Source organism: Gopherus flavomarginatus, chromosome 9, assembly GCF_025201925.1.
Source record: "Gopherus flavomarginatus isolate rGopFla2 chromosome 9, rGopFla2.mat.asm, whole genome shotgun sequence".
Lineage (NCBI taxonomy): Eukaryota > Metazoa > Chordata > Testudines > Testudinidae > Gopherus > Gopherus flavomarginatus.
In genome coordinates this window covers 92,046,631-92,066,581 of record NC_066625.1, presented here as the reverse complement: position 1 = coordinate 92,066,581, position 19,951 = coordinate 92,046,631, and the positions used below count along the sequence as shown (strand labels likewise).

General features: G+C 61.9%; 2 protein-coding genes across 5 annotated transcripts; both read left to right on the top strand.

Annotated features, from left to right (window-relative positions):
- Positions 1-901: 901 nt before the first annotated feature.
- Positions 902-7,403, top strand: LOC127057949 (protein shisa-like-1a). Of its 3 annotated transcripts, none has more exons than XM_050967242.1 (3): positions 902-2,799; positions 4,319-4,429; positions 6,495-7,403. In XM_050967242.1, exons 1-3 carry the CDS (start codon positions 2,648-2,650, stop codon positions 6,763-6,765), a joined length of 534 nt encoding a protein of 177 aa, XP_050823199.1. In that variant the 5' UTR covers positions 902-2,647; the 3' UTR covers positions 6,766-7,403. The 3 variants fall into 3 exon arrangements, with proteins under 3 accessions (XP_050823199.1, XP_050823200.1, XP_050823197.1); XM_050967243.1 differs by having other exon boundaries at positions 4,216-4,429; positions 6,579-7,403; XM_050967240.1 differs by having other exon boundaries at positions 911-2,799; positions 4,216-4,429.
- A 2,008-nt stretch (positions 7,404-9,411) lies between these two features.
- Positions 9,412-19,481, top strand: UNC45A (unc-45 myosin chaperone A). Of its 2 annotated transcripts, XM_050967216.1 has the most exons (20): positions 9,412-9,463; positions 9,968-10,126; positions 11,313-11,349; positions 11,454-11,629; positions 11,830-11,922; positions 12,490-12,657; positions 13,298-13,466; positions 13,874-14,044; positions 14,172-14,343; positions 14,597-14,897; positions 15,330-15,424; positions 15,812-15,953; positions 16,112-16,252; positions 16,410-16,537; positions 16,792-16,858; positions 17,148-17,261; positions 17,539-17,654; positions 17,781-17,898; positions 17,987-18,142; positions 18,670-19,481. In XM_050967216.1, the coding sequence occupies exons 1-20, from the start codon at positions 9,452-9,454 to the stop codon at positions 18,931-18,933; spliced, it is 2,799 nt and encodes a 932-aa protein (XP_050823173.1). In that variant the 5' UTR covers positions 9,412-9,451; the 3' UTR covers positions 18,934-19,481. The 2 variants fall into 2 exon arrangements, with proteins under 2 accessions (XP_050823173.1, XP_050823174.1); XM_050967217.1 differs by lacking the exon at positions 17,987-18,142.
- Positions 19,482-19,951: the final 470 nt, after the last annotated feature.

The following is a 19,951-nucleotide window of genomic DNA, read 5'->3' as shown; positions in this document are numbered from 1 at the left end:
CTCTGCAGCCAGCAGCTCCAGATGCCCCTTACGAGCTTTTTCTTCTCTCTCAGCAACTGCTTTTTCTAACTGGGCCAAGGCTTGCTTCTCTCTCATTCGAATTTCTGCCAGTTTTTGTTCATGTTTCAATTGCAGGCTGTCCATCAGGGCTTGCAGTTTCATTGCTTTTGCTGATGCTTTCTGGCTCATGGTCACTGCTCTTTAACCAACCAAACTCTCAATCCCAAATTTCAAATTTGGATAATGTGGGGTTCTGACCCAAAGCTTAATTGACCTGGTTCTATGGATCCAAGCATGACTACGACACTGCTGCCTGTGGGAGCCAACTGAGGTCACTCAATCAAGGTAAACTGCAAACAAAACGGGGCAGACAAACCCCAAATGCTTGTGGTTATTCCAATACTTAGATTTACCAAGCCAGCACAAAACAGCTTCTGTAGTACCTCACTGGTCACTTAGAAGTCCAAACCATGCAGTTCCCTTCAGGTACCTAGCCTTAGGCCTCCATCCAGACACACCTGTCATATATGATGATGATTCCTGAAAATCGTCTCACCATACGAAAGAAAAGCTTCTTCCAATCCCAAAGGATCAGCCACACACCCAGGTTCAATTGTAACTTAGATCTTATCCAAAATACATGCTACAGCTAATTCTTATTAACTAAGCTAAAATTTATTAAAAAAGAAAAGAGAGGGTGTGTTGGTTAAAAGATCAATATACAGACAGATTTGAATTCAATTCTTGAGGTTCAGATACATAGCAGAGGTGATCTTGTAGTTGCCAAAAGTTTTTAGAAATAGTCCATAGGTTATAATCCAATTTCCATATTCAGGGTGGCTCCAGTCAATGGTTGGGGATCTCAATTCTTGTGGCTTAAGGTTTCCCTCTCTTGAAACCCAAAGCAGATCTGAGATAAAGCAGGATCGTGTCCCAGGGTTCTTATACATTTCCAGCAGCCTTTCAACCTAAGAAAACAATAGGCTTAACTCCTTCTCCCAAACATCCTGGCAATTAGCACAGAGTAATTTATCCATTAAACAGTTCAGATACAGATTACCACAACCTGCAAAGAGACACATAGACAATAATACTATTTCACTCAAGTATCATCTTAAATGCTAATATTCCTTTTTTGATCTTTGAATTAAAACTATAGCAATAGACAAGACTTGTTTGCTTACATCACAAGACCTGAGCAAACATCTACCCTTGAGATCTCTAACAATGCAGACTTGCATTTCAAAGCTCTATTCATTTACATATCTTGCTAACCAGTCCTTAAGGTTCACCCATGGGTCAGGTCAGGCGGTGAGGTAAGTTAATTAACTCTTTCTGGCCCTGTCTTCTTTCAATGAGATATTATATTATACTCATAACGTCACAGGTTGTGCTCCAGAATTGGAGCTGCCCCCTAACGAACAGCTCTAGCCCCATGGCATGGGAAAACCTCCCAGACGGGCCCCCAGTAACTGGGGCAGGAGGCCTGCCTGAGTCTGCAGAGAGCCTGAAGTAGGAGGGTGGAGGGGAATGGCGGCTCTCGGCAGTGCAGATGGCTGGCAGACCTGGCAGGTTTTTGCTGGAAGCTGGGGGCAGGCTGCCGCCGTGGGAGGCTCGTCTGAGGCCTGCATGGACAGGTGAAAGGGATCCTGGCAGCTCAGTGTGCAGGGCATTCCCAGGGCTGGCTGCTCTGTGGATGGGGTGGGTGGTGAAGAGCCGGCAGGAGGAAGGGGCTGACCCTTCCCCCCCGCCCCCGCTTGCAGGGCTCCTATAAGTGCAGCAATTAGCGGCTCTGGCTCCTGAGCAGCCACTAATGGAGCTCCTGGCAGGGGCCCAAGGCCCTGCTGCTGGGTGGGGGCAGGGCAGGAGAGTGCTTCTCCTGGCAGGTGCTATCTGGGCTGGTTCTCCCTCTGCCCCACTTGGCAGAGTTCTTCTGAGAGGCCATCTTGTTGCTGCCCACCCGTTATCCCCTTCCCCTGGTGCGCCGCCATTCCCCAGGCCACACGGTAACAGCTCTCTGCCTCTGCCCCATGGGGGTTTAGACAAGGGGCCTCTCACCCTAGGCGGGAGCACGGCCACCCCATACCAGCCTCACCACCCAGAGCTGGGTACGGTTGGATTTGTGCTGGTGCAGTGACGCACAGTCCCTACTCCTCTGTGTGCCCTTTGCCACCTGCTCTCCAGCCAGAGCTGCCTTCCCCTCCTGCATAGAGTCAGAACCCCTGTCACCCCCATGTTTGCCTTTATGAACAAAACCTCCCAACCAGAGAACAGCTCAGCCCGTCTGCCCAGGCTGGGCTGCTCCAGGGCTCCTCTCTCCAGTCTACTCAGCCCGCACCCTAGATCCTCTCTCCCCAGGGAGCCACTGCCCCAGCCCTGACACCCAGTAGGGTAATGACCCTGCCTGGAGGAGTCACCAGCACCCACTTTCATGGCTGACAAGTGGGGCTCAGGAATGCCAGTGCCAGCCTCACAAGGGCCTGCAGCCTCCTGCCCCATCGGGCACTGGCTCCCAGAAAGGCTCATTAGTGATGTGCCTGCCTCTCTGGCTCAGCCGGGTCCCAGTGGAGCTGGGCAGTAAGTGCAGAAAGCTCATGTGGGAAGGTCTTAATGTCTGCGCGAGGGAAAGGCACTTGCTGGGCCTGAGATGGAGGCGGGGGCAGGAGGGGCGGTGGTTTCTGTTTCCTCAGACTGGAGCCTGAGCTGCCTCTGCCCAAGAAGCAGACAAGAAGATGCTGCACAGACTCCTGCTGGGTGGCCTCCTCTGCACCACACTTCCTACCAGCTCCCTTGGCACAGGTAGGGCACCCCTTCGTTCCCCAATCCCCTTGGCATGGGCACATTACCCTCTCTGCTCCCCAACCCCCTTGGCCCAGGTAGGACACTCCCTTGGTTCCCCAACCCCCTAGGCATGGGCACATTGCCCTTTCTGCGCCCCAACCCCCTCGGCCTGGGTAGGGCACCCCCTCGGCTCCCCAAACCCCTTGGCACAGACACGGCACCCTGGTCAGCTCCCCAAAGTGCTCTGACTCCCTCCCTGCAATGCCTCTGCTGCAGCACTGCAGCTCTGCTATTCCCGAGGCGAGTGTGCATCTGGCCCCAAGGGGTTGGTACAGGCCGAGGCACAGGTGTGATTGGCACTGCTCTGGGGTCTCTTGTGTAGGCGTGTCGGAGCGTGTCCGGGGTGGTGCACTATTCCGTGGGCTTTGGCAGGGCTGGGGAGTGTGCCTAGCTGGGTGTGAGGCTGGGCCACATTTCTCCTGCTGCATGGCTGTTCCTCAACACCCTTCTGCAGCCTGCTCACAGATTAACATAGGACACTGTCCCGCCCCCCCCACGTGGGCAGTCTCCTTTGGCCCCCGCCAAACCCTCAGCATTGGAGAGGGTGCTGACAGTGGCACCAGCTGTTCTTGCTACTAGGCCCTTTGTGCTCAGCGTAGGGGGCGGGCACCGGGCTAGCACTGCTGCAGGCAGCTGCATTCTGCACGCCAGCCGTGCTGGTGGGTGCAGTGCCAGGGCACTGTGAGATGGAGCCAGCCTGGTGTGGTGCTGCAGGCCCTCGGACACCCCTGCTGTGCTGGGCAATCAGGGTCACAGCCCATGGAGTGAGCACCCTACCCTACCATGGCCAACATTAGGGTGCCCGCAAGAAGTCACTGTCTGGCTGCCCTTGGCTCATGAGCCGCTGAAAGGGCCTGAAGCAAACCCCTCAAGCCAGTGTACGTGGGCGAGTTGCTTTTGCTTGCACAGCCCAGAGCCTGAGGGCCACAGGGTGGGGTCCCTGTGCATGGTGGGTCCTAGGCTAGGTTGGATCGTGGGACAGGACTCAGCGAGTTGCCCAGGCAAGCCTGGCTCGGAGCCCAGCTGTAGCTCCGGGCACCCAGGAGGGCTCTCCCCATCCCATCCCATCCCATCCCCACAGAGCCCTGGGAAGCTTCAGCCAGTCAGGGCATTTTGTCAGGGTTCTCCTATTGGTGGTGGTGAGAATGAGGTCACTCTTGGGTCTCCTGGGGCTGGGCTGGCCCTGCTCAGTGTCTCGCCTCCCACAAAGGTCTGTGAACATGGGCCTTCACCCCCGCACTTAGCTCAGGGGGCAGAAGGGGGGACTCCATCAGCTGGTAGCAGTTGTAGGCTGTTATCTGTTATGTGTAGGCAAAGCTCTTGTACTTGGCTCATGTTCTGAATAGTCTTTTTGGCTGCGACTCCCCCTTGCAGCCTCAGCCCATAACCTGCACCTCTGCGAGGGATATCCCAGCCCTGATGGGCGCTACCACTCCGGCTTCTACTGCCCACGCCTCACTGACCCCCCTGCACACAGGTACTGCTGCCACCACGGAGACCACACCCTCAAATCCTGCTGTCCCCAGCTGGACTTTGAGAGCCTGAGGAGGGTCAATCTGTCCAATGTGCCCACCCCAGCCAGACTCAGGTAAGCAGCAGCGCCTGGTCTGTGCCTGCACTTGGGGAGGAGAGGGGCTGCTTCAGGTTCTCATGTCAGCCATGTGTGCACCCCCTTCTGGAGGAGCAAACCCGGCATGACTCATTGTGGCCCTTCACCACACACACTGCTGCGTGAACACAGAACACTGTATGCTGATGGGCGCACCTGGCACCCTGGGAGCCACCCAGGTGAGCTGTAAGGAGGCACCTGGGGCTCTCAGGAATGGCAGAGCAGCAAGCCCCACAAGCTGGTTTTACATGAGTCAGAGAAGCCCTGGATAGATGTGCTGTGACAGGCACGAAGCTGCATTGCCACTATATAAATCCATGTTACGCCCACACCTGGAATACTGCGTGCAGTTCTGGCCACCCCAGCTCAGGACAGATACAGTAGAATTGGAAAAGGTTCAGAGAAGGGCAACAACGATGATTAGGGGAATGGAACAGCTTCTGTATGAGGAGAGATGGAAAAGACTGGGACTATTCAACTGAGAAAAGAGACGACTAAGGGGGGATTTGATAGAGTGTCACGGAGTCACCGGGCAATGCTCTGGAACTGCTCCCCACAAAGCCAGTCAGGACTTTGGGGAGCCTCCTCGCCCTTGGAGCAGACTTGTTCAGGGCAAGAAGCTCACACGGCTTCACCTCCTGGGTCTCTCCTTGGAGCATTCAGCGTCCTCTACCCCTCTGTGCTCTTCCCACAGCGAGCCCGCCCTAGCGGGGTCCTGGGGAAGCCACAGGGTCCTGCACCCCCACTTTGCAGTCAGACGTGACTCTCAGCCAGCCAGTAACACAGAGGTTTATTTGATGACAGGAACAGGGTCTAAAACAGAGATTGTAGGTACCACGAGCCGGACCCCTCAGCCGGGTCCATTCTGGGGGGCAGTGAGCCAGACCCCCACATCTGCACTTCACTCCTCGTCCCCAGCCAGCTCCAGACTGAAACCCCCTCCAGCCCCTCCTCTCTGCTCAGTTCCTTTCCCGGGCCAGGAGGTCACCTGATCTCTTTGTCTCCAACACCTTCAGCTGGCACCTTTGCAGGGGAGGGGCCCAGGCCATAAGTTGCTAGGAGACAGAGTGCCAGGCATTTAGGGGCACTGGCCCTTGCTCTGCGAGATACTTAAGAACTGCCATGGGGACACTGAGGCACCAACACAGTATTCAGAGAAAACATTAAGAACATTCCCAGTTCGTCACATAGAGGTCTATAAAATCAGGACTCATGTGGAGATAGTAAATGAGGATGTGTTATTTACTCATAACACAAGAACTAGGGGTCACCCAATGAAATCAATGAGCAGCAGGTTTAAAACAAAGACAAGGAAGTATTTCTTCACACAATGCATAGTCAGGCTGGGGAACTCCTTGCCAGAGGATGTTGTGAAGGCCAAGACTATAACAGGGTCCAAAAGAGAACTAGAGAAGTTCCTGCAGGAACTTATGGCTATTCCATCAATGGCTATTAGCCAAGACAGTCAGGGATGCACTCCATGCTCTGGATGTCCGTAAACCTCTGACTGCCTGAAGCTGGGGCTGGATGAGGGATGGATCACTTGATAACTGCCCTGTTCTGTTCATTCCCTCTGAAGCATGTCGCACCAGCCATTGCCAGAAGATACTGGGCTCGATGGATCATTGGCCTGACCCAGTGTGGTCATTCTTATGTTGTAAAGGAAAATCATGTCTCTCTAATCCACTCAAGTGGCTGGAGTTGGTTAATGGGCATTAGTGAGCCATGCCCAGCCCCGTTTTCCAGCAGCAGCTGCAAAGCAGCGACTCTCCATTTGCAAGGTGTCCATGGGCAGCGCCTCTGCTGAGCACCATGGTCCATACATTTCCCTAGCAGCACCGGACTCCCCAGGAGGGGGACAAGGCCCCCTGGCATCGAGCTGGGGAACATGTACAAGTAGGATGGGTCTGCCTGGGGGCTCCCAATAGTGCCCAGTGGGGGACACTGCCTGGCATCTGGGTCCCCCCGGGAGAGTGGAACCACCCTGCTGTAGCAGTATCGTGCCCAGTGTAACACAGCTGTTGCCTTGTACCTTCCCCCCTAGGAACCCACTGCCCCTGCTGGCTGTGGGGCTCTACGGCCTCCTCGTCCTCACGCTCATGACCCTCGACTTCCTCCACTTCTGCAGACTCAACCAGTGCCGTGTCTACAGCCTCCTGAGCAGCAGCCGCCTGGGCAAGCGCCTGGCCAACTCCTTCCCACACCGCTGCCCACGGCCCGGCCTGGCGCGAGGAGGGACCCAGCGGCAGGTGCTGGCTGTGACCACGGCCCGGCCCAGCCAGGACAGCAAGTGTGAAGAGCAGGCACCGCAGTGACTGGGGGTGATACTTGGGGCAGAGGGCATGTCAGCTGTAGGTATTACGGGGCATCGTTAGCAGAGCCTGGCGCGCTGCCACTGCGATAAAGCGAGCCCACACCTCAGCCCCGCACTGTTTGGCCTGGCCTGGCCCGGCCCTTATAAAGTGCCTAAGCTGCTTGACAGGCCAAGCCCTGTCCCCGAGTGCTCTGTCTGGGATGTGACCTCTGGAGAGAGAGGAACCCTGGGGTGTGGGTAGGGGGGTGGAGTCGCATGATGACACAAGCTGGGCAGGGCTGGGGTCTCCTGGCCCTTGCCCTCTTCATCCTGCCCATGGCTCATCTGTGCTCAGGGTCCCTGGGGCTGCCTGCAGCTCCTCGTTCACTGGATGCACTCGTCAATTCCCTTTTAGTGCTGGTTGTGCCTTGATCCCCACCCTGGGCACGAGGGCTGCGGTTAGGGTCCTTGCTCCTCCGTGGCCAGCCCAGCTGCTGTGCACCTGTTCAAGGGAGCATGGGAGGGTCCACAGGGTTATGTGTGATGGGCATCAGCATGGGGGTGCACGTGTGGGTGTGGGGTGTGCATGTGTCGGGTATGAGTGTGGGGTGCACGTATGGGTTGTGGACATGGGGGTGTGCATGTGTGGGTGTGGGGTGTGCACATGTGGGTGTGAGGGGTATGGACTTGTCGGTGTGAGGGGATGTGTATGTGTGGGCTGTGGGGCATGGACGTGCGGTGGTGTGTGCATGGGTGTATGTATGGGGGTCTATGTATGTAGGTGGGTCTAGGGGTGTGGACATGTGCGGGTGTACGGTGTACACTTCTGCATTGCCTGAGTGAACGCTCACTGCACAACTGTGGCACCATCCCACCTGGTCACCTCTGCAGCATCCGCTCCTGATCCCAGCCGCTGGGTCTGTGGCGAATGGGCTGCAGGTTGTGCCATTTGAGGACGTAGCCACACAGCAAATTGGAACTGGAGCCTGATATTTGCCCAGGGTCTAGCCAGCCAGTGCCACATGCCTGAGCCCTAGATTTGCCAGGCATCCAGTTTTCAACCGGAACGCCCAGTCAAAAAGGGACCCTGGCAGCTCCAGTTGGCATCACCAATTGGGCCATTAAAAGTCCAGGCAGTGGAGGGTGACCAGATGTCCCGGTAAAATCAGGGCTATCCCGATATTTCGCTCCGCCTGCAGCACTCGGGTTTTTTTTGTTTGTTTTTTTGCTCCTCCGCCGGTGGATCCCCCTCCCAATCATGTGTCCCGATATTTCTTCCCTCTCATCTGGCCACCCTAAGGCAGGGGCCCAGTGGGGACCCGGGGCTAAGGCAGGCACCCTGCCTGCTCTATCTCTATGCATCTCCTGGAAGTGGTGCACATCCCTGCAGACCCTAGACACATGGGCATGGGCGGCCATAGAGGCTGCATGTGCTGCTTCCGCCCTGAGGGCCGAGTCTGCAGCTCCCATTGGCTGGGATCCGTGACCAGGGGTGGCTCTAGGTATTTTGCTGCCCCAAGCACTGCAGGTAGGCTGCCTTTGGTGGCTTGCCTGTGGGAGGTCCCCGGTCCTGCAGATTTGGCAGTGCGCCTGCTGGAGGTGCGGGAGCAGCGGACCCTCCGTAGGCATGCTGCCGAAGGCAGCCAGCCTGCCACCCTCGCGGCAACCGGCCGAGCACCCCCCCGTGGCTTGCTGCCCCAGGCAAGCACTTGGCGTGCTGGGGCCTGGAGCCGTCCCTACTGTGACCAATGGGAGCTGTGGGGGCAGTGGCTGCGGGCGCGAGGGCAGCACATGGAGCCTCCCTGACCACTCATGCCCATGCATCTAGGTTCTGCAGGGGCCTGGCGGACGATTCACAGTAAGCACCGCCAAGACCCTGCACCCCCAACACCCTGCCCAGCCTTGAGCCCCCTCCTGCACCCCAAACCCCTCATCCTTGGCCCCATTCCAGACCCAACACCCCCAGCTGAAGTCTGCATACCTCCAACACCCTGCCACACCCCCCTCCTGCACCCAAAACCTCTCATCCCCGATCCCACCCCAGAGCCTGCACCCCCCGCTGGCATCCTCACCCCCTGCCACCATCACCCCAAGCCCCTGCCCTAGCCTAGTGAAACTGAGTGAGGGTGGGGAAGAGCACTCGACAGAGGAAAGGTGGATGGAGTGAGTGGCAGTGGAGACTGGGAGAAGGGGTGGGGCCTGGGGCAGGCTTGTTCGGTTTTGTGCAATTACAAACTTGGCAACCCTAGTGAGCCATCCACTGGCTCCTGCTCATGTCCTACGTGCACGTCCCACCATCCCCCTGGGCACCTGCCTAGGGCACAGCTGCTCGTAGCAGCCCGTCTAGCTTCCTTGGCTGGGGGCTCAGACACCCCTCCAGCTCCGCTGGTTGGGTGGAGGGCCTGCATGCTCGGCTGCCCAGCCCCTGGACAGGCACGTGGTCATCGTTAGGTTCCAGAGTCAACAGGTGGTGCCGCCTTGGCCGATGCCGCGCAGGACGGGGCGGGGTTCCAGACCTCCAGGTTATGCCCCGCCCCAGCCCTGTGCCTATCACGTGACGCCGGCCTCAACGCCAGCGGCGTCCTAGTGACGCCGACTGGAGGCGGCGCTGACATATGACGTCACACCGCTGGGCGGGGCCTCGGTGAGCTGGGGGCGGGGCGAATCGCTGAGTGGAGGGAGTGGCCGACTCGGTGCTCGGACTCAGGATGGAGGGGGCCGTGAGTGACGCGGGGGGACCGAGGGCCGGGCGGGGGGGGGGTCCCGGCTCGCCGGGGGGGGGGCCGAGGGCCGGGGGGGGGGGGTCCCGGCTCGCGGGGGGGCCGAGGGCCGGGCGGGGGGGGGGTCCCGGCTCGCGCGGGGGCCGAGGGCCGGGCGGGGGGGGTCCCGGCTCGCCGGGGGGTCCCGGGGCGGGGGGGTCCCGGCTCGCGGGGGGGCCGAGGGCCGGGCGGGGGGGTCCCGGGGCGGGGCGGTGTCCCTGCTCGCGGGGGGGGTCCCGGCTCGCCGGGGGGGGCCGAGGGCCGGGCGGGGAGGGGTCCCGGCTCGCGGGGGGGGGGTCCCGGCTCGCCGGGGGGTCCCGGGGCGGGGGGGGTCCCGGCTCGCGGGGGGGCCGAGGGCCGGGCGGGGCGGTGTCCCGGCTCGCGGGGGAGTCCCGGGGCGGGGAGGGGTCCCGGCTCGCGGGGGCACTCCGGGGCTCCGGCCCCCCTGACGGTCTCTTTCCCCAGGGGGCGGCGGGGCAGCTGCGGCAGGAGGGGAACCGGCTCTTCCAGGCCGGGGACTACGCGGCGGCGCTGGCCGCCTACACGCGCGCCCTGGAGCTGTGCGCGGGGCCCCCGGAGCGCGCCGTGCTGCACCGCAACCGGGCCGCCTGCCACCTGAAGCTGGTGAGCGGAGGGGGGGCGAACTCCGGGGCTCTGGCGTGGCGCTCGGTGACCCGCCCGTGCCGGGGGCTGCTTGGAGCCAGGCCCCCGGACCCCTGTGCAGCTCTCCGGCCCAGCTCCCGCTGCCCTGCCGGCCTGGGGCACTGACCCAGCCTGTCTGCCCTTGGCTGAGTGGGGCTGCGTGTTAGTGGCACCTGCTGCCCCCCACGAGGGCACGACCCCTGGGCAAGCGGGCACGGGGGAAGGGCAACTTGCCCAGGCTCTTTTGGCAAATCAGTGGCAAGCAAAAGGCACTTGGGTGGTGGAGTGATCGGTGCAGGGTGAGACCTAGACGGGTCGATAACAGGGGCCCTTTCTCTTCCCCCAAGCCACTGGCCTCGTCCCTGCCCTGGCTCTCAGGGCTCCCTCCTGGGCTCGAAGGGTTAGTGAGGATTTGCCCGGTGCTATCACCCTGGCACCTGCCCTGGCTCTGGAGCATTATGCCTGTGCCAGCGGGAGCAGCAGGGAGGCTGGGCTGTGCCAAGTGTGACCCCAGCCAGGGACTGGCGTGAAGCCCAATGATCCACCCTGGGAGTCACAGCCTCTGCGCCCTCTGACAGGTCTCAGGAATGAATCGAGCAGCTGGCTGCTGAGCCAGGGGCAAGGGGTGGGGGTTCTCTGGCCCAGCAGCCTGCTGGGACTCCCCACTTTTTGGGTTCCTCCTTATCTGCTCTTATGCAGCAACGTGTGACCCTGCTCCCCAGGGAGCCCCGAGCTGCTCTGGGCAGGAGGGTCAGTGCCAGTGATTGTGTGGCTGGGATGTGGGTTGAGCCCCTCGAGCTGGGGGGAGGGGGGATCCGAAGACCCCCCAAACAGGTGGCACCACCACGGCAGTGGGAGTTCCTGCATTGTGAGGCCAGCAGGACGCATGGCACTGGGCTTGTCTGATGAGGGATGCCTAGGGCAGGGTGGGCTGAGCAGCTGGGAATATGTCTGTTGCCATGGCAACTCCTCACAACATCTACTTAGTGATATCTGAAAATCCAGGAACCTCCCCCTGTGGACAGGTCAGTCTCTCCTCCTCTGATCTGGGCTTCTGTCACCTCCCGTGTGAATGAGGAGCCTGGGGGCTAGTGGGACCTAGCCCGGCAGTCCTGTGCTTCTAATGCCATGGCGACGTGCCTCTCTCACCTGCCTCCCTTCTTTGCAGGAAGATTACGCCAATGCAGAAGCTGATGCGTCTAAAGGTATGGCAGGGCTGGGGTTGTGGGTCAGTTTGCTATTTCCCCAGTTGGGTATAGAGGGAGCTGGCCCAAAGGCCCCCTCTGACTGTTCTCTGGTCTCTGGTCAGCCATCGAAGCCGATGGCCACGACGTGAAGGCGCTGTTCCGCCGCAGCCAGGCACTGCAGAAGCTGGGCCGCCTGGACCAGGCAGTCTACGACCTGCGCAGATGTGTGAGCCTGGAGCCCAGGAACAAGGCTTTCCAGGAGGCATTGCACGATCTGGGGAGCAGCATGCAGGAGAAGGTAAGCACCAGCGGAGCAGGAGCAAGGCCTTGGCGAGGGCTCTGGAGGGCCAATATTCCCAGCGCTGCTGGCCTCTGAGAGGCCTTGTGCTCCCAGCCTCGTGGCTCAGGCTAGGCCGGGTCACTGACCCATCTGCAGGACGAAGCTCCCACTGCAGGGTGATAGAGGCTGTCGCTAACCTGTTCCTCCATCTGTCTCAGATGAAGCTCATGTCCTGCACAGACTCCAAAGTAGAGCAGATGTTTCAGATCTTACTGGACCCCAAAGAGACAGACACAGACAAAAAACAGAAGGTACCAGCTCTGAGCAGCCCCATGGCAAGGTGGAGGTGGGAGTGACTGTGACCAGGGGAGGGAATATTGTGGTAGTCGGGGGAATGCCTGGGCCGGGGTCTGGAGCAGCTGGGCAGGTGCTGACAGGGGAGTGAATGTGGTAGTGGTGAGGGGAATGCCTGGGCTGAGGGCTGGAGCGGCTGGGCAGGTGCTGGGGGGAATTATGGTGGGGAAGGAGGGGCTGTCGGGGGAGCTGGAGTAGCTGGGCAGGTGCTGATGGGGGCGGGGGGCTTCCAGTCCCCAGGCGGAAGGTGTGAGCTGCGGGGCCGGGGGACAAGCCATTGTGGCTCTGGGCATGGGGACTCGTGTTCATGCTGCAGGAGGTTCTGGCTTGGCAGGTCTGAGCTGCTGGAAGACAAAGGGGTGCCTCTCACTGGCTGCCTGGGCAGTGATCCCACCCAGGGCCCCTTGGTGTCCTGCGTGCTGGTGCCAGTGAGATTCCTTGCTCCCTGGCTTGTGCCCAGCCCCGCGGCCGCTCCTGCTGAGTGCGGCTTGCCAACCTGCACCCGAACGACTCTTGTCTCCCAGGCAGCGCAGAACCTGATTGTGCTGGCCCGGGAAGAGGCTGGGGCGGAGAAGATCTTCCAGAGTGACGGCGTGCGGCTGCTGCTGCGCATGCTGGACACGGGCAGAGAGGACGCGATGCTGGCGGCTCTGCGCACCCTAGCTGGCCTGTGCTCTGGGCACCGTTCGCGGGTAAGTGTGGGCTGCTCCCACAGCTTGGGGCCTGTGCCCCATGCGGACGCATACCCCGCACGCACCTAGCGGATTGGGTTGCAGGGAGTGCAGGTGGGAGACTCACCCTGGGGGTTGCTGCCTGCAGTGACTGACGCTGCTAAGTGGCGCAGTAACCGAGGCTGCTGCCTGCCCTGGTCTGGGCTCTGTCTCCCTGTGTGGGCTGTGCTGGGAGAGAGAAGCCTGCCTGGCTCCACTTCTGTAGCTGAGCTCAAGGACTGCAGCAAGGGGGGGCCGTCAGTGCTGATCCTGTTGTCCCCGCCCAGCACAGACTGGCCACCCCGGCGTGAAGCCTCTTCCTGCCTCACTCTCCTCTGACGCTGACTCCGCAGCCTGTCTCCCATGGGGCCAGCTCCTAGGCTGCTGTGCCCGTCTGTCCCCACCCTGCTGTCTAGCTGGCAAGATCTCTCCCTTCCCTCTGCCAGGGTGGCTAGCGCCCACCCGAGAGCATTTTGGGAGTGTGGGCCCCTGGCCCAGGCAGGCACTGCTGGGTATCTGGACAGGGCAGCTGGGACTTGCTGGTGTGTGGTGAAGGGGGAGGGCTGGGCGGGCTTGGGGCTTCTCTGCAATTTTCTAGCAGGCTGCTCCCCTGTGCTCACAGACCATGGCCATCCTTGCGGAGCTGGGGGCACCACGTGTCTCAGCCATGCTGGGAGTGGAGCACGAGCAGGTGTCTCTGGCGGCCTGTAACCTGCTGCAGGTCATGTTCGATGCGCTGAAGGAGGGGCTGCAGAGGGACTTCCGTGGCAAGGAGGAAGCCCTTGTACTGGGTGAGTGACCCCTTCCCTTCCCTCTGCTCAGCAGCAGGTGCCAGAGAGGCCGTGTCCTGGCCAGACCTACCCTGTGCCCCTGGCTTTCCAGTGGCAGGTGGTGGGTTGCCTGGCACAAGCCTCTCTGGAGTCCCCCTCTGGAGTCGTGGGCACCCATTGTGTGATGGGAGGAATGGAGAAGGGGTCCGTGTGGGACACCTGGGGCTGTGATTGGGGTATCCTGGGCTCTGTGCCTCATCTCACCATTTCCTGCTATGGAGTCCAGCCGCGTCTCCACAAGGCTGGCCCCACTGCTAGGGAGCAAGAGGCAGGAGCCCCCTCAGCCAGCCCCACGTTGTGCTCCCAATTGCCTGTGAGGGGCCATGGGGCTGGGCGGAGGGGCAAACTCAGCGTTTGCTGTCTGCCAGATCCCTCGAAGGAGCTGAAGCTGCTGATCGGGCACCTCTTGGAAATGCTGAACCGGGAGGGGACCTCGGCCCACGGCCGCGACAACACCCTTAACCTCCTCATCAAAGTGGTGCCACGGAAATCACTGCGGGACCCCAACAACAGCCTGACCCTCTGGGTCATCGACCAGGGTAAGAGCCACTCGGGGCCCCCCAGACCCCTGCTGCCCTGGGTCCCTCGCTCAGCCAGAGTCGCCTGCTCCCTGAGAGCTCGTGAGTCTGCTGCTGAGGGCAGCATCTGAGCGCCCTGCCCTTGCAGGCCTGAAGAAGATCCTGGAGGTGGGCGGCACGGTGTGTCAGGCCCCCGGCAGCCTGCCTGCGACGGAGAACAGCCGGATGAGTGCCGCCGTCCTGCTCAGCAAGCTGTACGGTGACCTGAAGTGCGACGCCGAGAGAGAGAACTTCCACCGGCTGTGTGAAGACTATGTCAGGTGAGGAGCGATCCTGTTCCCTGGGCACAGCCTGGGCACCAGCTCTCCTTGGCCAGGCAGTTCCCTGAGAGCTGGCAGGAATGTCCAGCAGGGGTCGGCAGCTCAAGGAAGAAAGGGGCTGCAGGCCTTGCTGTTTGTGGGGGTGGGACCGATGGAGCTGGGCCTGTGCTGGTGCTCTGCCTGCAGGGCGGGTGGGGGGTTCAGCTGGTGCCCCCGGGCAGGGTTAGCCTTTCTTGCTGCTCTTCCCCTCCAGGAGCTGGTTTGAGGGGCATGGGTTGGCTGGGAAGCTCCGTGCCATCCAGACGGTGTCGTGCCTGCTGCAGGGTCCCTCAGAGGCTGGAAACCAGGTGCTGGAGCTGGAGGGGATCATGGAGAGTGTGCTGGCTCTGTGTGCCTCCGTGCGGGAGGTTGACCAGCTGGTGGCCGTGGAGGCTCTGATCCATGCTGCTGACAAGGCCAAGCGGGCGTCTTTCATCACGGCCAACGGTGTGACCCTGCTCAAGAACATCTATAAGTGCAGCGGGAGGGACAGCATCCGCATCCGGGCCTTGGTGGTGAGGAGTCCAGCGAGGGGGGCTGTCCCTGAAGGGTAGAACATCTTGCTGGAGGCTGAGCTGCTGCCTCTGGGCACAGGGGGAGATGCTCTCTCAGGGCTGGAAGTGCTCAGGGGCTGCGTGAGCAGCTGCAGGGCACATGGCAGGCCTGCTCGTTTGCCCCACGTCCCGGCGGGTGTATGGTCCTGGTATTCTGCCTTGGAGCTTTTCCGCTTTGGCAGCGCTCTGGACCTGCCCCTCCGATGTGTCCCGATATTTTGTCCATGTAATCTGGTCACTCTACCATGGGCTGATGTTTGTGTGCAGCCCGGGGAGGGTGGGGGGTTCCCGTCAGCAGGCCCACCCCCCCAGGCATGCTGAGTGGCTGGCGGCTGCCAGAGATGCTTGGGGGCAGAGTGGGGGGCTGGCCTGATGTGCTGTTCTTTGCTGCAGGGGCTCTGCAAGCTGGGCTCTGCTGGAGGCACTGATTTCAGCATGAAGCAGTTCGCTGAGGGCTCCACCCTGAAACTGGCCAAGCAGTGCCGCAAGTGAGGGCCTAGGGCCGTCGGGCGGGGAGGGGGGCCATCTGGGCGTGGGGTGGAGTCTGGTAGACAGGGAGGGGGGGGAATGTTCAGGCGTGGGGGGAGGTGGAGTCTGGTAGAGGGGGGGACAGGATGTCCAGGTGTGGCGGGGGGTGGTGTCCGGGCGTGGGGGGAGGTGGAGTCTGGTGGGCGGGGCGGGTGTTCAGGCGTGGAGGGGGGTGTCCAGGCGTGGGGGGAGGTGGAGTCTGGTGTGCGGGGGGCTGTCCGGGCATGGGGGGGGGTCCCAGGGGAGCATTTGAGGTCAGGTGCCAGGGGGTGTGTCCAGGCGACTCCGGTACCACCCAGCCCCCCTGCTGCAGTGGGGCGCAGGCTCATGGCTGCTCCCCCCCACAGGTGGCTGTGTAATGAGGCGATCGACGCAGGCACACGGCGCTGGGCGGTGGAGGGCCTGGCCTACCTCACCTTTGACGCGGATGTCAAGGAGGAGTTTGTGGAGGACAAGGCAGCTGTGCAGGCCATGTTCCAGCTGGCCAAGGTGCTGCTGCTGGGGCGGGTGTCGGGGGCTGTGTCGGGGTCTGGGAGGGGGACAGTGGGGCAGAACTGGGAGCTGCTTGCAGTCGATTGCTCCGTGGTGTCTGCTGGCCTAGCCCATGTGCAGCCCACACTTTGCTGACCCCCCACTGTTCCCTGCAGTCAGAGGACAGGAGTGTGCTGTTCGCAGTGGCCTCCACGCTGGTGAACTGCACCAACAGCTACGACCACGAGGAGCCAGACCCCCAGATGCTGGAGCTGGCCAAGTACGCCAAGCAGCACGTCCCAGAGCAGCACCCCAAGGTCAGGAGAGGGGCTGGGCTGCACTCCAAGGGATTTCTGCATCCCGCCGAAGCAGCACTGTGTTGTGCTGGGGCCCCTGGGAGGGTGTCTGGGGGGTGGGGCCTGGGGGGGCAGAGCCTTGTGTGCACTGTGTAGGATTTTGTCCTTTCCTGCACAGGATGAGCCAGGCTGTGTGAGGCAGCGGGTGCGCAAGCTGCTGGCTGCTGGCGTGGTGTCAGCTCTCACCTGCATGGTGAAGAGCGAAAACCCGGCGCTGACCAACTCCTGCCGGGAGCTGATCTCCAGGTGAGGCTGTGTCTGTGGGGGTGGCTGGCCGGCCCTCTGAGCCAGATGCCCAGCAGGATGGGGGGTTCTGGGTTCCCCTGTGCATGGGAGGCAGGGCGGTGTGGGGTCCTGCCCAGTGCGGGGAGCTGCAGAGTCCCACTGAAGGCGCCCCAGGGTACGAGCATGGATCTGCACCCCGGCAAGGGGGCTGGGCGCTCGCACCCTCCCTGTCCGTGCCTGTGCTGACTGCGGCTGCTGCCGCTCTTTGCCCCCAGGGTGTTCCTGGCCGTGGTGGAGGAAGCAGCGGACAGAGGCAGCGTGGTGGCCCAGGGAGGGGGAAAGGTGAGATGCCAGGGCTCCCAGCTTCTCCCCTCCAGAGTCTCTACAGCGCCCCCCTGTGGGCATAGCACGAGGGGGGGAGGGAAGCAAATGGCTCTGTGGGGGTTGGGGGTTTCTGCCAAAGGCCCTAAGCATGTGGACCTGACAGAGTCCCTGGGCTGGGGTGTCCCTGCTTGGCAGGGCTCTCACTGCCGGGGGGAGAGCCGCTTTCCTTGCGCACCCTGTGGCCGAGCTGGGTGTTGGGAGGGCTACTGGGCCCTGGCTCTGGTACTGACTGTCCTGCCGCCCGCAGGCGCTCATCCCGCTGTCCCTGGAGGGTACCGAGGTGGGGCAGGCCAAAGCAGCGCAGGCACTGGCGAAGATCACCATCACCTCCAACCCCGACATGGCGTTCCCCGGAGAGCGGGTCAGTGCAGCCTGGCATGTGCTGTTCTGGGGGCAGAGGGACTGCCCCACAGGGAGCCCATGAGCTGCGCCCAGCAGCCCACACCCAGGCAATTTTCCCCTGAGACTTTCCTCATGCTGGGGGGGTCTCGGGGAGGGTGGGGGTCTCACTCTCCAGGGGAGGCAGTGACTCATGTCGGCTTGGTCTGCTGCCTTCGCAGCGGAGTCCCTGCTCCGTCGGGTGTCTGGGGTTCTGCAGCCACGGTCTGAGCCCCTCTGACTGCTGCCTTGCTCCCTAGATCTACGAGGTGGTCAGACCCCTGGTGAGTCTCCTGCACGTGCACCGCACCGGCCTGGAGAACTTTGAGGGGCTGATGGCATTAACCAATCTGGCCGGGATCAGCGAGAGGCTGAGGTAGGAGGAACAGCCTTGTGCCTGGCAATCAAAGCCGGGTCCTGCTGCTAGGAGACCCTCTCACCAGCGCTAAGGCCACCATCTGCCCTGGGCGGGAGCAGGGTGCTCACTTGTGCCTTGTTGCAGGCAGAAGATCCTGAAGGAGAAAGCAGTGCCCATGATTGAGGGCTACATGTTTGAGGAGCACGAGCTGCTCCGCCTGGCGGCCACCGAGTGTATGTGCAACATGGCCATGAGCACAGAGGTGAGGGCCGGGTGGGCAGGGCATGGGTCTGGGGCAGGGGCCTGCCCTCTGGCTGGAGGGCACTCCACTGTCTGGCTCTGGGTTGCAGGTGCAGGAGCTCTTCCTGGCCGAGGGCAGCGACCGGCTGAAGCTGCTGGTCCTGTACAGTGGGGAGGACGACGAGAAGCTGCGGCGAGCAGCCTCCGGCACCTTGGCCATGCTGACCTCACTGCTGCCCCAGATCTGCGGGAAGATCACCCAAGTGGTGAGACAGCCTCTGCCCCTCCCTTACACTGACACGTGAGGGACAGAACGAGCTCTGTCCTGCTCAGACTCCTGCCCCGGCTGCTCTACACTGGGGCTGGCACAAGCTGCTCTGCGGCAGCACCATGTTCCACCCCAGAGGCAGCTGGCTTGGTGGAGTGGGGGTACAGAATGTGGGATCTTGTGCCTTTGCAGTGAGTGCTGGAAGGGTGACCTAGCCCAGTGGCCTCCTGACTGGGCCTGTGCTGGGACCCTGGGGCAGGCGTGGGGAGCCAGCACGTGTGCGGGGCAGAGCAGGAAGTAGCAGCATGTCCCAGCTGCAGCAGGCAGCCAGCTCCATTTGTCTGGCGTTGTCGGAAGGGGGACGGCAGGCAGACGGGGCAGCAGCAGCTGGTCTGTCCAGGGCTCAGGGCAGAGGGTCTCTGTTCCGAGAGTAGCCAGGGTGTGCTGGAGGGCTCCCTGCCCAGGTTCTGTGTCCGTACAGGCACTCAGGGCCTGGCTCAAGCCCGTTTCCCTGTCTCCCCACAGACAGCTCACTGGCTGGAGATCCTGCAGGCCCTGCTGCTCAGCCCCAATGTGGAGCTGCAGCACCGCGGTGCTGTGATCGTGCTGAACATGATGGTGGCAGACCGGGAGATTGCAGCCAAGCTCATGGAGAGTGAGATGCTGGAGATCCTGTCCGTGCTCGCCAAAGAGGAGCGCAACAAGCCCCGTGTGGCCCAAGCTGCCAAGGAGTGCCTGGCGCAGGCTGTGGCATGGGGGCTGATCAAACCCAACGTGAATGGAGAGTGACTGGTCACCCTGGCAGGGTTCTCCTTCCTCTGTGCACACACTGCTCTGGGCTTGTAACACCCCCAGCTGCGGCTAGGGAAAGACACTGCCTTTGGAGGCTGGAGCCCCTGGGGTGCCAGGGGCCATGGTGGGGGAGGGAAGGAGTGTGGGCTGAGCTTGCCTCTTGTATCTTGTCTTAAGCTAGGAGTGTATGCAAGGCTCTCAGGTACGTTTCTTCTCTGCACCCCCCTGCTGCAGGGTCCCATTGACGCACTCCCATCTATCCTGGAGCTGACAGCCTCCCCTCACAGCCTTTGCTGGGAGCTCTCTGCAGGCATCCATGTCCTGCTGCACCCTGTGCTTGTCTCTGCTTGTCTGAGCAATACGCTCAGCTGTGCGCTCCCCGGTGCCGATGGATGCTGGGCTGGGGGACAGATGGCACCTACTGCCCCCCAGGCAGGGCCTTTGCACCCGCACCTCTTCTTGTGCCTAACACACATGTGTCTCCTCCAAGTGCTTTGACATTCATAGCTCTGTTCCGGGCGGGCAGAGAGGGCAGGTTTCAATCACAGCGGCTCTGCGGCCATGGGGTGCCTGGGCTGGAGGGGTGATCCCCTCACGCGGTGCTGTCCTGCGGGTGGCTGAATGCAGCAGCTGGCTGACCCCGTTCTCCGGGCTGGAGGGCGCTGCTGAATGCCTTGTGCAGGAGCCGGGGCTGAGCCTGCCCCTCCCCTGCGGGTGTATTTACTCTGCGGGTGTAGGCGTGGGACGCTGATAAAGGAAAACCTGCCTCCTACCGCCCTGGCTGAGCCGCGTGGACTGAACGTGCCAAAGGGCCGCGCTGGGGGGGGGGGGGGGGGCTGGGGGGCAGGGAGCCAGGCCGAGCGCTTGGGGGGGGGGGCGGCGGGGCCGGGCCGAGCGCGGGGGGGGGGGGGCAGGGAGCCAGGCTGGGGGGGAGCCCCCCGGGGGAGGGGACCTGGCACCTGGGGCTGTTCCCGCCGGGGGGGGGGGGGGGGGCGGGGCGGTGTCACGTCACCTA